This window comes from Desmodus rotundus, chromosome 11 (genome assembly GCF_022682495.2).
Source record: "Desmodus rotundus isolate HL8 chromosome 11, HLdesRot8A.1, whole genome shotgun sequence".
Classification (NCBI taxonomy): Eukaryota; Metazoa; Chordata; class Mammalia; order Chiroptera; family Phyllostomidae; genus Desmodus; species Desmodus rotundus.
In genome coordinates, this window is record NC_071397.1 from 5,501,939 (window position 1) to 5,524,057 (window position 22,119).

Consider the following 22,119-nt stretch of genomic DNA (forward strand, 5'->3'; position numbering starts at 1 on the left):
CTAAAATCTAAGTGTACATACAATAAATAGATCTCACATCATAATTAGGTTATAACTAAGTCTGATACTCCCATACTTTAATACCAGTTCTAACCAGACCAGGCTTACCTATTCTGTTCTGTTTGACCAAAAAAAAAGTGTTTTTTCACTTGACTCTGGCAATTTCCAAACTTGGTTGCCTACCTGGGCTTTTAAGAAAACATAAGGATTCTTGGGCATTAACCCCGAGATTTTGATTTACTAGGTCTGGGGGGGGGGGGGACTGGGAATCTATATGCATATATTTCTTTAATTTTTAAAATTTACTTAGAGAGAGTGGAGGGGAGGGAGAAAGAGAGGGAGAGAAACATCAATGTGAGAGTAAAACATCGATCGGTTGTCTCTTGTACATGTCCCTTGGGGACCGACCCTGCAACCCAAGCATGTGCTCTGAGTGGGAATTGAACCAGCGACCTTTTGCTTTGTGGGACAATGCCCAACCAGCTGAGCTGCACTGGTCAGTGCTGGGAATATGTATTTTTTAAGATATTTCCTTTTCCTGAGTGCTTATGTGCCGCCAGTGTCCACACCCCTCTTCATGATTTACTTTGAAATGAGTGGTGACAGTTACTTGGATCTTCTGGGCTCTTGGAAATGGTAACCAACACAACCAACACTATAATTAATGTCTGGGTGTTATCCTGGGGGAAGGAAAGCAATGCTAGCATGTATCATACTGAAGGTCTGTGAGGACTAGTGTTGACTTTTTGTCCGTATATGTCACCAGAAAGCTACTATCAGGACAGTTTGGGGAAGGATGTGATTTTGTTTATTTCCATAGCATGTTCATTGAGTTGTATTACTGGAAGGGGTCTTAAAAATCATTTAGTTTATTCCCTTTTATATTTGAGTTAATCTTATAAATGTTAGGGTTTGATCCCAGCTCTACCTCTTACTAGTTGTTGCCTGAACCTTGGTTTCTTGTACCTACCTTACGTACCTTACAGGTTTTTAGGTTAAAATGGACAAAAAAATACCTAGCGTGTGTCTTACTTGTAGCAAGAAGTCACTAACTGTTAGATTTTATGGTATATCTATTATATGATCTATGATATACATAGAAGCCTAAAGAAGTAGAAGAATTATAATAAATTCAAGTTAAAGACAGAAGCAGAAGCAGAGTTTTAAAAAAATTATGGTAAAATATGTATAACATAAAGTTCACCATTTTAAAGTGTACTACTCAGTGACATTTAGTACATTCACACTGTTGTGCAGCCATCCCCGCCACCGTCTAGTTCCAGAGCACTTGGAGCACCCCAAAAGGAAACCTTAATGTTAAGCAGTCACTCGTATTCCCTCCCCCTCTCTTCAGCCACTGGCAACCACTAATCTGTTTTCTGTCTCTGGGAATTTGCCTGTTTTGTGTATGTTATATGAATGGAATCATACAGCTTGTGGCCTTTTCTGTGTTGCTTCTTTCACTTTGTATGTTTTTAAGGTTCATCTGTGTTCCAGCACATATTAACTACTTCTTTCCTTTTTATGGCTGAATATTCCATTGTATGGACATGAGCCATAGTTTGTTTTTCCAGTTATCAGTTAACATTTGAGTTCTTCCTACCTTTGGAGAATGTGAATAGTGCTGCCACAAACATGAAGGTACAAGTTTTTGTTTCAAAACTTGTTTTCAGGTTTTTTTGGATATATACTTATGAGTGGGATTTCTGGTTCATATGGGAAATCTATGTTTAACTTACTGGAGAACTGCCAAAATTTCCATGGTGGCTGTACCATCTTACATCCCACCAAGCAATTTATGAGGATTCCAGTTTCTTTACGTCCTGGCAAACACTTAAAAAAAATTATAGCCGTCCTATTAGGTGTCAAGTGTAGCTTATTATGACTTGTGATTTGCATATTGCCGACAACTAGTGACTTTGTGTGCAATGTGCTTGTTGGCCATTTGTATATCTTTTTTAGATAAATGTCTCTTCAAACCCTTTGCCCATTTTTAAATTGGGTTGTTTGTCATTTTATTGTTGAAGGCAGAGTCTTTTGATATAAAATTAATTTATAAATTATCTTTGGAGGAGTCTTGTTTGGGAATATAAAAGTATGTTTGAGAATAAAACAATAAGGGATTGGAGTTCATTACTTTTTAAATAACGTTTTATTCAGTGTTTTCTTTTTATCTTCTTTTTTTTTTTTGTAGAAATGTAACTCCCTTTATTATATAGTTTAACCTGATGTCTTAGCGCCTGCTTCCAGTCTAGCAGATAACCAAATTTATTTCTTTCCAAATTATCATTGTTTTACATTGATATTTTTTTCCAGATCATAGAGTGTTCCTTTCCTAACTTTATTGTTAAACAACTTTAGTGAGGTATAATTTACATACTATAAAATTCACCCATTTTAACTGTACAGTTTGAAGATTTTTAGTAAATTTGTAGTGTACTACTGTTATCACAGTCCAGTTTTAGAACATTTTTATCACCCTCAAGTTTCCTCAGGAGTATTGGTGGTAAATTTCTGTGTCCAGTTCCAGGCAACCATTGATCTGCTTTCTGTTTCTGGAGATTCGCCTTTTGTGGATATTTCACATAAATGGAATCGTAAGATATATTGGGTTGGCAAAAAAGTTCGTTTAGTGTTCTCTGTACATTGGCTGTAGTAATGTTTATTTGTCTTTACCATCATTCAAAATAATTTTGTGACATTGTGTTGTGACAGCTATCGTATCAGCCAGTGTGCATTTAAAGAAAAAATCACAATTGGTGGATTTTTTTGTGTAGCCATTTTAATATTGAAGATGGAAGATAATAAGCAACATTTTTGGTGTATTATGCTTTATTATTTCAAGAAAGGTAAAAACGCAACTGAAACAAAAACAGATTTGTACAGTGTATGCAGAAGGTGCTGTGACTGATGGAACGTGTCAAAATTGGTTTGTGAAGTTTCTGGGTACTATTGACATTGTGGCCAAATAATTCTTTGCTGTGGGGCTATCATATGCATCAGGAGATGTTTAGCAGCACCCCGGGCCTCTCCCTGCTAGAAGCCAATAGCGGGAGATACCAACATACTCAAAATATCCAGATCGATGAAGTTACTGGTGAAAATGAAAAATGTGTCTTTTATTTTATGGAAAAAAGTAAATGGGTTTTTTGGCTAATCTGGTAGAAAGAAGACTAGCTTTTTTAATTGAGATGAATGTTTTGAAGTTTATCCGTGTTTTAGTGTGTATCTGTAGTATTCCTTTTTATTAATGAATAGTAAGCCTGTTCTGTGGCTAATACCACATTTCATTTCTATATTCATTCATTGATGGGCATGTGGATTGTTTCTAGTTTTTGGCTATTATGAATAATGCATATTAATGTGCAAATAAATTTTTGTGTGGATATCCTCCGTCAACTTTTTATTTTGAAATACTTCACCACGGACAGGTTAAGTAGTATAATGAATGTTCATACACTTTTCACCTAGACTCACTGGTTGTTAGCATCTGCTACCCATGCTTTAGCTCTTTCTATAAATACACCTTTTTCAGAACCATTTGCAGCTGTCACGACAGTTTTACCTTTTAATATTTCGGCATGAATCTCCTAAGAACAAGGACATACATTCTTGTGTATAACTACAATGTCATTATCAGACTTTAAAAATTAAACAATAATTTTGTCCTGTCCAGGTGGCTCAGTTGGTTGGAGCATCGTCCCATACACCAAAGGTTGCAGGTTTGATTCCTGGTCAGGGGGCATACCTAAGTTGTGGGTTTGATCCCAGGCGGGGATGTGTAAGGGAGGCAACTGATCATTATTTCTCTTGCTCTCTCTCCCTTCCTTAAATCAATAAACATATCCTCGGTTGAGGATTAAAAAATAATTAAAATTAAAAGTTGACAGTAATTTTATAATGTCTGCTATTTTACATACATATTGAAATTTCCCCAGTGCTCCTAAAATAGCTTCTAGAGCTTTTTTGTACCTCCACTTTTTTTCCAATCCAGAATTCAAAAATGAGTTATAGATTGCATTAGGTTGTTATTCTTCTTAGTGTCTTTTAATGTAGAAGATTAAAAGTTCTAAAAAACTTCTGCTTTTGATTTTTTGTTTGTGAGGTTTAGAATACAGGTTATCCCACATTTTAGATTTGTCTCGTTGCTTTCTCACGTTGTAAAGTTAACCATTTTTTGGTACTGATATTTATTAATAGATGAGATTGTGTACCTTTTTTATACACCAGTGACAAAGTGAAAAAGAGAGTTAAAGTATGTAATCATAAAAATACCTTGGGTACTTTATTTTAAACTGAAATACACATTGCATCATAATGTCAGGTTGTGTCCTTACTTGTGTAGCTAAGTTTGACCACTTGGTTCAAATATTGACTCCTGGATTCTAAAGATAAGACTTTCTGTATTTAATAAGTAATTTGTAGGATGACACTTTGAGACTGCTATAATACCTTTCTTTCATAACCTTTCCGGGAGTGTCCAATCTGTGGCCTGTGGGCTGTATATGTCCCAAGATGGTTATGATTATGGCCCCAAATCATAAGTTTACCTTTAAAACATTCATTATGAGGTTTTTTTTTTTTTGATCATGCGTTGCAGTGTATTTAATGTGTGGCCCAAGACAACTTTTCTTCCAGTGTGGCCCAGAGACACCAAAAGGTTGGACACCCCTGCTTTAATCCAATGGTCTCAGCATCTTCTGCTTGAAGTAATTAGTATATGGGGCAAGGGTATGTGGGTGTGCATAGAATGCTTTTAAAAAATAACTTCATTAGCTGTAGAGTTGAAATAGCATTTTTCATTATCTTTCTTAGGTTTCTGTGCTTGGGCAAATATATTCCAGATGTTTCCTTGACTTGTTATCCTGTAGTTTGTTTCACATTTCAGAGAGGAATTTATTGTGATTGTATGTAAAGTGTGGAGACAGCTTTTATGTTTTAGAAGTTACTTTTGATAGGTGATTGCAGTTGAGCTATTTTTTAAAAATATATTTTATTGATTATGCTATTACAGTTATCCCATTTTTTTCCTCCCCTTTTATTCCCCTCCTCCCTGCAACACCCCTCCCACCAGCATTCCCCCACCTTAGTTCATGTCCATGGGTCGTACATAGAAGTTCTTTGGCTTCTCGATTTCCCATACTATTCTTAACCACCCCGTCTTACTTTGTACCTGCCATTTATGCTTCTTATTCCCTGTACCTTTTACCCCATTCTCCCCTCTCCCTGATGATAACCCTCCACGTGATCTCCATTTCTGTGAATCTGTTCCTGTCCTGGTTGTTTGCTTAGTTTGTTTTTGTTTTTGTTTTTAAAGTTCAGTCATTGATAATTGTGAGCTTGTTGTCATTTTACTGTTCATATTTTTGATCATCTTCTTTTTCTTAGATAAGTCCCTTTAACATTTCATATAATAAAGGCTTGGTAATGATGAACTCCTTTAACTTGACCTTATCTGGGAGGCACTTTTGTCTGCCCTTCCATTCTAAGTGATAGCTTTGCTGGATAGAGTAATCTGGGATGTAGGCCCTTGCCTTTCATGACTTGGAATACTTCTTTCCAGCCCCTTCTTGCCTGTAAGGTTTCTCTTGAGAAATCAGCTGATAGTCTTATGGGAACTCCTTTGTAGGTAAGTGTCTCCTTTTCTCTTGCTGCTTTTTAGATTCTTTCCTTATCTTTAATCTTGAGTAATGTGATTATGATGTGCCTTGGTGTGTTCCTCCTTGGGTTCAGCTTCTTTGGGACTCTGTGAACTTTCTGGACTTCCTGGAAGTCTGTTTCCTTTGCCAGATTGGGAAGTTCTTCTTCAGTATATTTTCAAATAAGTTTTCAGTTTCTTGCTCTTCCTCTTCTCCTTCTGGCACCCCTATGATTCAGATGTTGGAATGTTTAAAGTTGTCTCAGAGGTTCCTAAGCCTCTCCTCATTTTTCTGCATTCTTGTTCTTCATTCTGTTCTGGTTGAACATTTATTTCTTCTTTCTGGTCCAAACCGTTGATTTGAGGCCTAGTTTCCTTCCCGTCACTGTTGGTTCCCTGTGCATTTTCCTTTATTTCACTTTTCATAACCTTCACTTTTTCCTCCATTTTGCGACCATACTCATCCATTTCAGTGGGCATCCTGTTTATGAGTGTTTTTGAACTGTGCATCTGATAGGTTGGCTATCTCTTCATCACATAGTTGTATTTTTGGAGCTTTGATCTGTTCTTTCATTCGGACCATATTTTTTTTCGTTTCTCATGCCTGTTACATGGTAAGGGGTGGGTATTCATCAGGGCAGGGCAGCCCATGTGCCTGTGTTGTGGTGCTGTATGTTGGGTTGGGGTCTGAGAGGGAACAATGCTGCTTGCTGGACTGTGGGCCGGCTTTCACTCACTTCCCCCTGCTACCCACAAGCAACTTGGGCCCTTCTGGTGCTGATTCCTATAAATAGGTTTTATTTTATATATATACATACACATATATATGTATATACACACACACACACATATATATGTACATATAAATTTTATTTTTTGCAGTGGGCTTAGGACCTTTTTGTTGCATATCAGTCAACTGATTTGAGGGCGACACACTTTTTCCTGTACCTTTCTCACAAATAGTACATCATCTGTGATGGTTTGGCATAGTAGGAATTTGGCCTCTGGGACTAGGCTTTCTGGGCTGGAACACTCACTCTGCCTCTTACTAGAATGTGAACTTAGGTCAGTTACTTAATTCTCTGTGCCTCAGTTTTCCCGTGTGTAGAAATGGGGATAACAGTAGTGATGAGTTAGTAATTGTAAAACACATACTCTTGTCTGTGAAATGACACTGTTAGAACAGGGATTGGACCTTTGTTCAGCAACCTCAGTTTGAGTTCTGGCTAAGAAAAAATTCAGAAGCAAGACTAAAATACAAGCAAAAGTTTATTTAGAAAGTCACAGAGGTAGAAGTGAGCTGTAGAAGAAATGGGCCCGGGAAATAAGGTTTGGAGGCAAAAGAAGAGCTGTTGGAGCTTAGGAGAAAGAGAAAGGCAAGGAAAGTACACCTTGGAGAAAGGGGTGGGAAAGGCATGTGAACACTCCATAGAGAGAGGGGGGAGAGGGAACCCTCTGGGTCCTGTGTTCTAAAGGCTTTTAAGGGTGGGAATTTTAGGGGAGGTCCTAGGGGAGGATCTCAATAGAATATTCATCAGCTTTCCTGGCGTGTCCTTTCAGGGTCAGGGTCTTTACTGATTGGTTGGTGCCAGGGTATGGGGTCATTAGTCATTAGTCATTAGTTGGTCTTTGGGCCTGGAGCTGAAACACAACTGAGGCCTGGATTTTACCTCTAGGGCTTAATGCTGAGGGCTTGGGTGGGAGTTGTATAAGGCTATTATTTCCCCTCTAAGAGGGTCTAAAACCACATGACAAGAGATGTGCTAGGGGAGGAAAGGTCACCCTGCAGGCTAGGTCCTTGTTTTCCCAGTTTTGTCCAGTGCTCAGCACTGGGCTTTCTGCCCTGGTGAACGTGTCTGTTCCTGGCCCATCATCTTTGCTCTACTCCTGTCTGTCTAACTGCTGACCACGATTCTGGCTTTAAATGGTTAACTCATTTAAACTTGCTGGTGGCTGGCGCATCAGTGCCTAAATAAATATCTGTTAATTAACATCAGGTTTTGGTCTCATTATTAAATGGAGTGATAATCTGAAGACATGTGAAGCAGCCTGAAAGCGCTCTTTAGATTTTTAAAATTTGTTCTTCAGTCAATTTATCTTGCCTAATCTGACAGCATCCTTTTTTAAAAAAAGAAAACTAGCAACTTGTCTTTTAACCTATTTAAAGTATTCAACATAGACTTCATAGAAATAATGGGGTTTTTTTTGTACTTATTGGTGATCACAGGAGCAAGTGAAATAAGCATAATTATAAAGCATAGGCAGATTTGGGAATAAAAAGCAACTTTCTTCACAATCATTCAGCTCAACTGATAGGAGTAGAAATAAGCCTCTGTATTGGAAAATAGTTCTCTGTGGGAGAGCATTTGGGAAGTTGTGGTCATGTCACTCTGTTTTATGGAGGGTCTCAAAAGAGTATAGGTCAATGTAGCCAGTTGAGTGGTGTTTTGCAAAGAAAAGTACTGCTATTGCTATATTCTTTGAAGAAGATGCTGCTGCTGCAGAAGCATCATGTCTTATTTTCTGCTAGATTACAGCCTTTCATCTTGTTTTTCTTGTGATGGTTTAGGTAGCATGTTTGTGAGAAGCGGCAAGTTATGTCGCCAAGAAGGTAGATGGGCCCATGATTATCAAGCTCTTGTTAGAACTAGTAGCCATGGCTCAGCACCAGTCCTCAGCATTGGGGAGGACAAGGTGGTCAGGCGCTCTGAGTTGATTTACATGCAATTGTTAAAAAAAAAAAGATACAGAGAGATGGCATATATTGGGTTGGGCAAAAAGTTTGTTTGGTTTTTTTTCCCATGAGATGGCTAGTAGCACTTAATTGTCTTTAATTTCATTTGAAACAGTTATGTTAGATTGTATCACAATACAGCTGTCATATCAGCGGTGCATTACAAAAACATTAAAATTGATGAATTTTTGTGTAACCATTATAATATTGAAGATGAAAGAAACTAATAACATTTTTGGCATAGTATGCTTCATTATTTCAAGAAAGGTAAAAGCTCAACTGAAACACAGAAGATTTGTGCAGTGTATGGAGAAGGTGCTGTGGCTGATCAAATGTGTCAGAATGGTTTCTGAAGTTCTGTGCTGGAGATTTCTTTCCTTTTTCTTTCTTTTTTTTAATTGTTGTTCAAGTGTACTTGTCTCCATTCCCCCACCCCCTCCACCCCCCCATCCCCACCTCTCACCTTTCATCCTACCCCCTTTGGCTTTGTCCATGTGTCCTTTATACATGTTCCTCGATGACCCTATCCCTATTTTCCCCCATTATCCCTCTCCCACCTCCTGTGGCTGGAGATGTCTCACTGGATGATGCTCTATGGTCAGGTAGACCAGTTGTAGTTGCTAGCGATTAGATTGAGACATTATTGAGAACAATCCACGTTATAGTACACAGGATGTAGCCGACATACTCAAAATATCCATATCAATAAAGTTATTGGTGAAAATGATAAAAAGTGTCTTTTATTTTATGGAAGAAAACATACGGACTTTTTGGCCAGCCCAGGAATTTTCATTCAGTTTACCCCTGTGGTAACTGCATATGCATATTTAAAATCAGAGGTTATATAAAATTATATATAAAAATGTTCCCTTCCCTGCCCTGCCCATCCCTTTGCCGTTCCCTCTCTACCCTCTCCCGCCTTCTCCAGCCCCCTTCCTCCCCCCTCCCCTTCTCCTTTCCTTCCCTTCCCTTCTTCCATTTCCTGCCTTCCCTTCCTTCCTTCCTCCCTCTGTCCTTCTCTCCCTTGTTGGTATTTAATATAAAATTTTCGGTGCTTACCTCAAAAGTAAGGATTTAATTGTAAAGCAATTCCTTCTTTTTGAAGAATAAATTTGGACTATATATGGTAAGAGCTGCAGCCACTGTATACATTGTTTGTTAGACTTGATAGTTGCTCTTATGTGGAAGGTTTATTTGGCATTTTTATTTAGTTCACTGTGTTTTCTTTTTCTGCTTTAATTTTCTCCTTTTTACTAGTTTATCGATGGCCGTCCCTCACCTTGTTTGAATTGTTAGGTAGTACTGGACTAAGTAAGCTTTTTAAAGTCATGTGTATAGGGCCACGGATGATAATTGACCTGATGATTTACGTCTATATATATTTTTAGTGCAGATATTTGTAACACATAAAACGAGAAGCATGTGCTATGTCCTTGCTGTCTTTGAATTTGGGTATAAAATGATAAGACATCGCTGATTATAATGCCCCAGTTGGAATTTAGTGTTACATTGAAATTAGTTTTTTGAAGTAGCAGGACCCATATTGCTACATTGTAGAAACTAATCTGTTATTAACAACTCCATCTTTTCTCTGTAATATTCCCTTAAAAAGAAAACTTGCAGACATCATCTGAATGATTTAGAGTGATGTGTAACAGCGCAGACAGGCTGGATGCACTGTTGAAAGGCCTCCTTTGTCATTGCCAGCTAGGATGTCATCTGTTTGAACTGGCCCTTTTCTTTTTGCTTGGGGTGAGCAAAGAGTGATGGTTTAGTAGAGCTGTTTGCTGCTTCCTAGCTGTTGTAGGGAGTTAGACTTTCTGGCTGTTAAGTGTGTGACGTGGCATAGAGGTTGTTACTAGTCTTTGATCATCTGGTGTTACCTCTAAGGCAACTGGAATGATTTCTGTAGAGGAGGTGGTTCTGTGGTTTATGTTTTTCCTTCTCTTCCTTCACCTGCCTTTCCTCCCTTCCTCTGGATTATTAAAGGAGAGTGAATTAGAAAATATGACTAGTTGGTTTTTACTGATTGGTTCTCTTCATTAAGAAGGAAATTCCTTGGTAGTCATAGATTTTTACTTTATTTTATTTTATTTTATTTTTAGTTTTATGATCCATGGCTAACCTAGAGAAATTTAGGGGCTCTAAGACTGGAAGGGGCTTGGTATAGTCATGAACTGGTACTGCTGTTTGTCCTTCTGACTCTTTATTTTTCTTGTGCCTCAGCTTCTCCCTCTCAAATTTAAAAGAAGTGTTGCAGAGGAACATGGGTATAGTGACAGGGTTTTTTATTTGTACATTCATATTAAAATATTTTGGGGAAGACTTGGCACGTGTACATTTTCTTGGATGGTGAGAGATAGTAGTGTTGTATGGATGGCAGGAAGATATTACAGATAGATAAAGTTTCTAGAATGTTTAGAAATTAGTAATGTTATTTTAATCCCTAAGATGAATTAGCTGGAAGGTTAATTTATTTTTTATTTAAAAATTGATAACCTTCAAAATTGGGGAAAAATTTTAAAAAATTCTCACCAGAGGATTTAGAGAGTGAGGAAAGGGGGGGTGGGGGGAGGGGGGGAGAGAGAGAGGAATGAACATCGATGTGAGAGACAAATATTAATCAGTAGCCTCCTGTACTCATCCTGACTGGGGATTGCACCTGCAGCCTAGGTACATGCCCTGACCAGGGATTGAATTTGCACACTTTTGGTGTATGGGATGAGGCTTCAAACAACTGAGCCACCCCAACTGGCCAGGACGAAATTTTTTATTTCACAGTAAAATACGATTAAAGCAAGATAACCATTTCTCCCATAAAACAAAGATGTGAAAGCAATTACACCCATGCTGGTGAGAGTGTATTGAAAAAGTTCTTTCAGATAGATGCTTTTGATGACAGTATAAATTGGTAGAATTTATCTGGGAAATAATTATGCAGTACTTACCCAAATCATACTTTTTCATCTAGTAATTGCCCTCAGACTCAGTTTTAAAGACAGTTATTCAAATATTTATGACCAGAGATTTATGTCTAAAAATGCTTATTATAGCAATTTTTGTAAAACAAAAAAATCTGGGGTAAACATTAAACATCCAACAGTAAGAGTGTGATTAAATAAATTATAATGTTAGTATATACTGGACTATTGTAGAGCAACAGAAATGGTTTTGAAGAATGTTTATGACATGAGAAATAGTAAATATAAATATAAAATTAAAAATGAAATTTCGATTATACACCTTTTGTGAAATACATCATATATGAAAAACATGTAATGTGTCTGTTAGAGCATAATAAAATGCAAACCTGTGAACATACCACACACCACTGTCAATACTGTTAAATATAATAAATTCTTAATTTTATAATCTGTCCTTAAGAAATAATTATTTCAGAATAATAACAGTTCTTATTTTAGGGGTAGGATTATCAGTGATCTCCGGTTTTTTCTTAAATGATTTTTCTAAATTCTGTGCAAGGGACATATATTTTTAAAATGAGAAAATATTAAATATTATTTATTGAAAGAAAACAATTTAAGCCTCCTCCCCCCCGCCCCCCAGAACTTTTATCTCATTGGAAAGAGACTGTTATCTCCCGAGTGACAAACCATGGCTGGGTATATAGGGTGGCATTACCTACCAGTTGTAGCTAATACAGTTTGACAGAGTGCCTGAGAGATGACAGGCTGACAGCTACAGGAATTGGGGGTGCTGCTCTGTCTTCTAGGTGGTGTTTGAATGACCTTTCCAAAATGCATTTAAAAATTTTACTTAGATTTTTCATGGTTCATGCCTTCAAGAGAGGATTGACTTCTTCATTTAATAAGTATTTTGGGGGGTACCTACTGAGTAGCAAATGAATGACCAAGAATGTCTTTGCTCTTAGGACACTTACATTCTTTCTTTCTTTTTTTTTTTTGACTTTATTTTTAAAATTTTAATATATTCTTTTGATTATGCTATTATAGGTGTTCCATTTTTTCTCCCCTGTATTCCACTCTGCCCTGTACCCCTTCCCCCCACCATCATTCCCCCACCTTAGTTCATGTCCATGGGTCATACATACAAGTTCTTGGCTTCCGCATTTCCCATACTATTCTTAACCTCCCCCTATTTCATACCTACCATTTCCCTGTACCATTTCCTCCATTCTTCCACCTACCCCTCCCTGCTAATAATCCCCTTTTAATCCCCTTTTTACTCTGGCTGCTGTGTTTAAAATAATTGTGAAAGGTCAAGAGTGGGAATGGGGAGACCAGTAAAAAGTCACTTACACAGGCCCAGTGTGAGTTGATGGTGACCAGAGTAGAGGTGTTGACAAAGGAGATAAGTAGATAGATTTGAGGTGTATTTGGAAGTAGAGCTAATGAATCTTGCTGACTATTGTGTATGAAAGACTGCTGGAAAGATGGGAATCAAAGTTGGTTTCTAGGATTTTGAGTTGAGTGACTGGGAAGAAGGTATTGCCTTTTACAAGGCGGGCAAAATGGGTCACGTACGTTTGCAGGGAATATTGAGAGTTCTAGTTGGAAATGTTGGATTCGAGATGTTAGATATAGGTAGTTATATATATTAAATTTGGAGCAAGGTGAAGAGGTCTGGGATGAGGGTGAACATTTGTGAGTCTTTTATTTATGTCTTATTTAAAGCATGGGACTGTATGAGATCACTAAGCAGCAGTAATGAGGACTGAATCCTGGACCTCCAGATAGTCTTGATGGTGGAGGAGGAGTGAGAAAAGGTGGCTAAAGGGAAGTATTGAGGTGGGAGGAAAACTGGAGGGTAGGGGCAAATTTGATCCAGAATCTGAGTGGTAAGAAGGCAGAAATGGAATTTCTAGAAGAATCTGATTGAATAGTGCTGACAGAAGGGAGTAAATTGAGATCAGAGACATAACTGTGTATTAGTTTTCTGAGGCTGCTGTAACAAATTACCACAAATTTGATGGCTGAAACAACGTTATTCTCTTAAAGTTCTGGAGGCTAGAAGTCCAAAATCTGGCAGCACTGACTTCCCTTGGAGGGGTGTTGGTGTGTGAGTGATCGGGGGCGTCTGATTCCCCTTGGGAGTACGGGTGTCTAGGGGAGAATCCATTCTTTGCCTTTTCCACCTTCCAATAGCTGCCCCAGCATTCCTGGGTTTGTGACTATATTTCTCCAGTCTCTGCCTGCATCTTCACTGAGTGTCTCTTCAGTGTGTCTCTCCAAACTTCCTTTCCCTCTCACAAAAACACTTGTCATTGAGGGCCCACCTGGATAATACAGGGTAAGCTCAAAATCCTTAATCTGCAGAGACCTTTTTTCCCAAATAAGGTATATTCCAGGGATTAGGATTTTATATCTTTAGGTGGTTATTATTCAACCTGCTTGTAAACATTGGTTTTAGGAACATGGTAGCCATTAGAGAGCTCAGTAAGAGCAATTTTGGGGGCAGTAGTGGTGACATTAGAGAATCATAGTTTACCTTTCATGTTTGCTGCCACATAGGGAACTGTTTGTCCCAAGATGGTGCATAGTGATCACATGGGCAGTCAATAGTTATATGCCTGTGGCTAACTTCAAGTTTTACACGTTAAACACGAGAAAGGAGCACAGTTCTCAGAAGCCTCTGCCGGTTTTTGTGAGTTCATTGTTGTTGACCTGCGGGATCCAAGTTGACATTACCAGTGGCCATTATTTCTGTAGCCAGAATCTGGTTTATTTCAGGTTTCAGACATCTCTGTTTTGATTATTTCATTTATGATCTGATTGATAAACATTGCTGAAAAAATCCTAAGCAGAAAGTGGAATGTATGTCATTTAGTTAATATGTAGGTTTAGTGACTATTTTAAATACATGAAGTATTTGCAGAGAAGAGGATGCAGAGAGAAATGCTCTTTTGCCATTTTTTTTCTTACCAGCTTACACAGAGGTTAAAACTAGCACACTGGGTGCTGATCTGCCCTTGGTGGTTCTCTGTGGGCTTCTCCTGACTCCTGCTGGACAGTGGGGAGCAGCAGAGGTGACAAACAAGTCACCTCTGGCTTTAATGGCAGTGCATGTGTAACCAGAGAGGGAAACCACTTCTGGGAGAGGCCTGCTTTCCTGGGGGGAGTTCTGGTAACAAAGGAATTTCTTTATCTTCAGATCCGTGTACTGGAACTGGTAGCCTTGTGGTGCTCCCTGTCGTGTGTACGTGTTTTTGGAGGGGAGGACAGGCATTGTGCTTTCACCAAATGAAAGACTACTTTCTTAGGGAGCTGACCTGATTTCTATGGATTAAAGCTGTAGTTGTGGGACCATTCCCCCAAGTTATCCTTCTTCGGTATGGGAGGCACGTGATGAAAAGAACACAGGCTTTAGAGTTAGGCAGACCAGGTTCATACATTTGCATGTTCTGTAACCTTTGGCAAGTTATATAGCCCTTGGAGCCTCTGTTTCCTCATTTGGTAAAATGAAGTTGAAGGTATCTGATATCATGCTTACCACATAGTAGGCGCGTAAAAACTGTTAGATTCTACTATTAATACATCTTTGTTCATTTATTCATTTTATGCATTTATTGATACTTAAATTTCCTACTTCCTTTTGTGTCTTTATATTAAGCAGAATCTTAAAGGAAGATCTACCTGTTAACATAGAATCTCCTTTGGGAAGGAGAAGTAATGACCATCCCCCATTTCCTGATTTTGTCACCCTATGACAGTTACTAACCATTACACTGGATACAGTCATGGTCATCAGGGAATACTTCCTGAGGGAGGCGCTCATCAATTATAAAATTCACTAAGGAGGGCAGAAGGAAGTTGGTTTATTTCATGTGTAGGAGCAGCTCTGGGCAAAGACTAACATATTAGGAGGGGAGTTGGTAAGGAATGAGGCTATAAATAGGTCAGCTTATCCAACATAGAGTATTCCAGGAGGCTTTGGGAAGAAAGCTGTAGGAATGAGTCTACGGGGGAGAGAATCAGGAGGGGAAACAGCAAGGAGAAGAAATCAGCAGGTGCCTGTCATGCTGTGCCTGGGCTGCTGTACGGTGCCAGGTGCTGTGCGGCGTTGTGAACAAAGGATGGCAGAATTGCTTTTGGAGTTGGCTCAGTCCTGAGGTCACATACTTCCTCTGCAATTCTCCAGCTATGTGACCTTGGGCAAGCTGCTCACCTGTCAAATGGGCATGAGACTGTCGTTGATTTAAGACCTCTCAATTTAAGACTCCTTGGAGGAGGAGGTGGGGGGAATATTTTTTCAGCAATTTAGTCATCCCTTGTAGCCAACAATATGATGTTTCCTGGTTGTACAAATGTCAATGTGATTTCTTGAAAAGTGCACTTTAGAAGCAAAGCAAATATGGTAATAAATGCCCATCTCAGGGGTGTTGGGAAGATTAAGATAATGTATGTGAAGTGCCCATCCAAGTTATTATTCAGTGAATTGTAGCTATTGTTAACAGATGAAAGGACATGAAAAATAATTTGATTGGGAACATCTGAAGAAAGCATTTTAAACAAGTTCATAATGTGACCAGAATCTGAAATAGGACTAGAATGAGGGGAAAGAAGTTGGGATGAAAGTTCAACTAATGCTGTGGAAATAAATGAGTGCATATACAAGGAGAAAGTTTTACTCCTTTTCAGACAAAGTTTTCATTGTTTGTAGTGATAACTTTGTGGTATGTGTATGTTCCAGTATGAACATGGGGATGTGGTATTCATGTGGGAGAAATTGGCTCCTGTGTCATCTTAAGCTGCGAATCACAAAAATTAATGCATTGGATAAGTCACAAATAAAAAGCATTGTGTTTTGGTTTGGTTTTGTTGTGGGAGAGGTGTGGCTGGTTAGGGACTTATCACTAGTTTATTAGTTCAGTCGCCTGACCAGTGATACTGAATTTTTAGCTCGCTCTTTTTTCTCTTTTGCCCTAGGTCCAGCAAGACTATGAACCTCTGTTCCAAATGCTTTGCTGGTAAGTGCAGAAAAGGATTTTTAATTTACTTCTATTGTTCTTCTTTTGGTTGTTTTTAAGACCATCTAAATCATTTGGCCCTCTTTTGGGTTGAATGCATGAGCTTTTGTTTTTTTTGCTTGTGTGTGAAAGCTGTTTCTCTTCACCAAGGTGCTTCATATATTTGCCCAGGACTGTTGAAATACTGTTCCCTGAGTGAAATGAAGTCTTATGTGTACGGTTGCACCAAACAAACTTTCTTCACTGTGGAGTTGTTGGTATATGGTGGAATTGTAAAAACTCATGTTGTACTAGAGTAATATATGTTCATGTTTCGTATTGAATGATTAGTGGTGAATATTGCCTTTACCAATGAGAATGCAAGAGAAAAAATGTTAAAAAAAAAAAAAGTATGTGGGGGAGGGGTCAAAAATGTTTTCATGTTGGAGTCAGGACGACAGTGTTGCTCAATTAGCTATTTCTAATCCAGTCCCTCATGGAAATTACCGTGGGTGAGTCATTTAATCTCTTTGGGTTTTAGATTCATCATTTGTAACTAGAAGGATCGGGGCTTGATGTTTGCCAGGTGCCTTTTCCAGCCCCTGAATGTCGATTGGTTGACTCTATGAATTATGATTCCTTCATAAAGTTGAAGCCTTCATGTTTTCTTTTTTAAAAAAAGAACTTTAAATGATCTTATAGAAAGTATTTAAGTCTTCACTAATTGAGATATGTTTAACATTTCTTCTTTATTACTTCATTTTTGGCAGAGATAAAGCCAAACACTAGTTAGAAGTGGTAAGGGCAGATCTTTTTTTTTTTTTTTTTTTTAATTGTTATTCAATTACAGTTGTATGCCTTTTCTCCCCATCCCTCCACCCCACCCCAGGTGAACCCACCTCCCTCCCCCCCTCCACCCTCCCCTTGGTTTTGTCCATGTGTCCTTTATAGTAGTTCCTGTAATCCCCTCTACCCACTGTCCCCGCCCCCACCTCCCACCCCCACCCTGGCTATTGTTAGATTGTTCTTAACTTCAATGTCTCTGGTTATATTTTGTTTGCTTTTTTCTTCTATTGCTTATGTTCCAGTTAAAGGTGAGATCATATGGTATTTGTCCCTCACTTCCTGGTTTATTTCACTTAGCATAATGCTCTCCAGTTTCATCCATGCTGTTGCAAAGGGTATAAGCTCCTTCTTTCTCTCTGCTGCGTAGAATTCCATTGTGTAAATATACCATAGTTTTTGGATCCACTCGTTTGCTGATGGGCACTTCGGTTGCTTCCAGTACTTGGCTATTGTAAATTGTGCTGCTATGAACATTGGGGTGCACAGATTCTTTTGGATTGGTGTTTCAGTGTTCTTAGGGTATAATCCCAGCAGCGGAATTGCTGGGTCAAAGGGCAGTTCCATTTTTAGTTTTCTGAGGAAATTCCATACTGTTTTCCACAGTGGCCTCACCAGTCTGCATTCCCACCAACAGTGCACGAGGGTTCGTAAGGGCAGATCTTAATCAGTAATGTGCTGCTACAATGGGGAAGAAGCTTCTGTGTGAACTGTACTCAACTTGGATTTGTGCAGAGGGACTGGATGTTTTAAAGGCAGAGAGAGAGTAGGCAGGAGTTGCTATCTTGGCTTGGTAGAGTCAGGGAAGTGAAAGATTACAAAGGGTGGGTCAGTGTATATGATAAGGCTGGCTGTGTCTCTTAGCTAACAACTGTACCAGTTGGGATTTTATCCTGGTACAGGGACTGAGGCCTTATCTTTACTGAAGATTACCTTTTAAAAGAGTGGCTTTCCTGTGTCCTTGAGGAAAATCTCCTGAGTTGTAGGAGATACATACACTATATCTCAAAGGAACAGAGGAAAGATTCACAGTTGTAAACTCTTTTTAGTAAATGCTCAAAGACAGGCTGCTCAGGGGCCTGTAGTCAGGTGTTGGCTATACCAAATCTTACATTTTTTTGAGCTTTCCTAGGCAGGCAATTTAAGAGGTGCTATGGTCAACCTAGGGATGGGGCCTTGAGCTACTAGAACTGTTAGCATATGTTTAAATCTTTTAATGTTGGGTGAGAGGAGTGGATGAAGTTATTTGTGTTAAGAGTCTATAGTTTTTAGGCCAAGGCTGAGGCCTGGTTGAGAAGAGGGCTCAGAGGAGCCTGGCTAGAGTTTGGTTAAGGGGAGAATCTTCGTCAGTTTTTACCTTCTGTTCATTATGCTGTTTTGGGTGAGGAAATAATCATAGTATGGGCTTTAGACCTTTGCGTTTATGCCTAAACTAGGGGATAGGTGGGAAGGAGTTGAGAGGGCTGGGGATACTGGCTGTTTGTATCTGTTAGAAGTTTAGAATTTGTGAAATACTTTAGGTCTGTTAAAGGAAAGAATATTGGAAAGTTTGATTTTTATCTAACTTTCAACAGTATCTCTGCCATGTTAAAGAAGTATATTCTGCTTTCCTTACTCTTTATTATCTACAATTACAGGTATGAAGAAATGCTTCCTCACTGATGAATTTATAGTAGTGATAAAAGTAGAGATGAGACAAAATGTAGGTTAGATTGTATGACTCTCCATGTAGAGTTAGCTGCCCCTTATAATTCAGTAAAGTGTAGCTTTGGGGAAGGCCAGGCACCTTTGAGTAATGTGGCTGAGATCAGATACTCAAAGAACTGTCTCATGTCCCTAACTAAATACAAAATTTAAAAAATTACTAATGAAGACAGTTCAGCCATGGTCTTTGCTTTTCTTTGGACTTGTTAGTTTTATTTTCCATGATTATTATTTGCTGTTCCTCTGGTGATCTATAGCCATTTACTCTGTACACAACTTTGCCATTTTTGTTTTAAAATATTATAAGATTTTAAAAAATACTACAAGTGTGTAAAGAAGATACCCTTTCCTTCTTTCCCCTTTATCTTTACCCCTACATTCCTGATTCTGGAATAACTAGTCATTTGAAAGGAATAACTAGTAACATCCTGCTTGCTGAAGCAGCATTTGGTTTTCTTTTCAAAAATCAAAAGAAAAAAGACGGTTCAGTGTTAAAGATGTGCTTCTGAGTGCTGTCCGTGTATGAAGAAGGTAGGTTACGGAAGGGCGTTATTGCGGCAGTCGTGCGGTATACAAGATGCCATGGGGTTGTTTGGCCGCGGCCACTGTGATTGCAAATACTCTTTCAAAGTATAACTTAAAGTGTAAAATATACTTTTGGAGGATGGAAAAATCACTTTAAAAATAGCTGTTGTGTATCATTAGGTTATTCAGAGGTTTTTCAAGATTCCTTTTCAGAATAAATCTTCGGTGAAAGTGAGTTTGTTATAACTTGTTTATATAAAATTGAATGAAATAAATAAAAATATACTTAAAGTCTTGTTGGGAGAGGAGGATGCTAGCTTAAAGTTAGCTTTGATAACTTTATCTCTGATGAAATACAACTGGTGAGCACATACTCCCAATAACTATCATCACTTAGGTAAATTTCCTTTTCTTCATAAAGGAAAGGAAACAAACATTTACTGGCTGAAACACTACTTTCTAACGCAGTTTTTCAAACTGTGGGTGTTGTGATTCATTAGTGGGGTAGAGAAATCAGTTTAATGGGTAATGATTAGCATTTAAAAATTTGAGTGTAATAGGAAATAATCACTGCAAATACTATGTACAACACACTAAAATTAAATGTTGCTTGTTTTCTTTTGTTTAAAGATTAAATAAATAATAACCTGAGATTAAACATACTATGTCATGAAATTTTGTTTTGTATATCTACCTTTTAGTAAAGTCTTATAAATAATAATATAAAAAATGTTTAGTGAAAGAAAAGAGAGTATGACAGGTAGAATATTACCTAGGGGCTAGGAAAACCATAACTAGACCAAACAAACAAACAAACAAAACCCCCCCAAAAACCAAAAAAAGGACCCTCAGCTTTAAAAAGAGTCAAGGTCTGTGATATGTTATCAATTGATAACTTACATTCAAGGGTGATTAAATGCCATAATTTTCAATAGTTTATACAGTCTTTCCATAACTTCATATAAACTATAAATCTGCTATGCAAATCCTTTCTTTAGATATAATATAAAAATAATTAACACTTCTGACTGCGAAGGATAATGCATCAAAACTCAAAGATGGGAGAATTGTTACTCAAACACTGCAGGTGTTTCAGGCTTCTGCTCACAAAATAGTCTTAGTCTTAAGAAACCCAAATTTTTAAACATATACAGTTATGATTTGAGGAAGAAAAATATAGAACATGTGAAGGGGGGGCGCTGAAGGGGAGGGCAGAAAAACAGCAAAGGGAATGGAAACAATACAGAACGGAGCAAAAGTAGGTTTATAGTTGTGAGTATATGAAACACAGTTTATTCTTGTATTATTTTCTGTATGAACAACTGTAAACCTGCATTTTCCTTACCCTGTATATTACTGTGGAGTATAGTTTAAAAAGTTTGAAAACCATTCAGTTGCAGAAATTCATTGAAAAGTCATTGAATTATTTGGGACTTCATTTTCTTTGCAAAATAGGGTTGTTTTTTTTTTGTCTTTAGGCAAGGGGTTAACCATTTGATTTCTTCTGACTTTTGTCCATTCTGAGCTCTTTAACTAGTTCGGATTTCATGATTTTCTGTGTGAAAGTATGAACTAAACCTGATTGCTGTTAAAATATACATGAAAAATCAAGCATAGCATCTGAAGGGTAGTCCTGCCTCTTACAAAGGTAGAAAACGATATTGCCTATGGTCTTATACCAACTCATTTTATGAATTTGTGAGTGTTAGATACTAACTGGTCTTTGATATTTAAGAACATTTGTTACCTAGTTTACAATGACCTCCTGTACTATCATATTTAAGCCCAACTATCATTAAACAGTGCTTTTCACAAAATGATATGGCTACATAATAGTATGGATGACAAAAAATCAAACAGGATGATCACAAGTGGGGAAGGCAGAAATTTTTGAAGAACTGACTGGATAACTTCTGCAATGTGACGTTGTCTCTGCCACCCTTAGAAACGCTTGCTCTTGGGGAGAGAGGAATGTAGTGACTATGAAATAGCTATAATCGATAGACTTAATACTTCAGAAGGGAGTAAGCCTGATGTCCCAGGGGATGGAGGATTCTTTGAGTAGCAAGATGACAGCTCCTTATCAGAAGAAAAACTTAGCATGTGCTCAATGTAAAAAGAACCAGTTGGTCCTGTGGACTTTTAGATAACAGTATGTATTTAATTTTTAATAACTTGCAATAATTTCTTTAAAAAACTAATGTGGGATGGAGCAAAAAAAGAAAAAGAGCTCATGGACATGGACAACAGGCTGGTGATTGTTGGGGGGGAGGATGGAGGTAGAAGACAGTATAAGGGGGATAAATAGTGATGGAAAAAATACAATAAAAATTATAAAAACTAATACTAAAATGTATTTTATTTATTTATATTGTTGTTCAAGTACAGTTCTCTTCCTTTCCCCCCTCAGCCTAATTCCCCCCCCCCCCCGTTTTCACCCCCCCCCCAGCCTTGTTATTGTCCATGTATCTTTTATAATTGTTCTTACAAACGCTTCACCCTTTTCCCCTGAAATTCCCTCCCCTCTCCCCTCTGGTCACTGTCAGCCTTTTCTCAATTTCAGTGTCTTTGGTTATATTTTGCTTGTTTGTTTGTTTTGTTGATTAGGTTCCTGTTAAAGGTGAGATCATTTAGTATTTGTCTTTCACCGCCTGTCTTATTTTGCTTAGCATAATGCTCTCCAGTTCCATCCATGCTGTTGCAAAGGGTAGGAGCTCCTTCTTTCTTTCTGCTGCATAGAATTCCATT

General features: G+C 38.1%; 1 protein-coding gene across 1 annotated transcript in view; it reads left to right on the forward strand.

The window, feature by feature from the left end:
- Positions 1–22,119, forward strand: part of ZFAND3 (zinc finger AN1-type containing 3) — a 303,349-nt gene that overhangs the window by 68,472 nt on the left and 212,758 nt on the right. Inside the window, exon 2 of the mRNA XM_053913849.2 lies at positions 16,280–16,320. Coding sequence (XP_053769824.1) covers positions 16,280–16,320 — 41 coding nt within the window. The remainder of the gene's footprint in view (positions 1–16,279; positions 16,321–22,119) is intronic.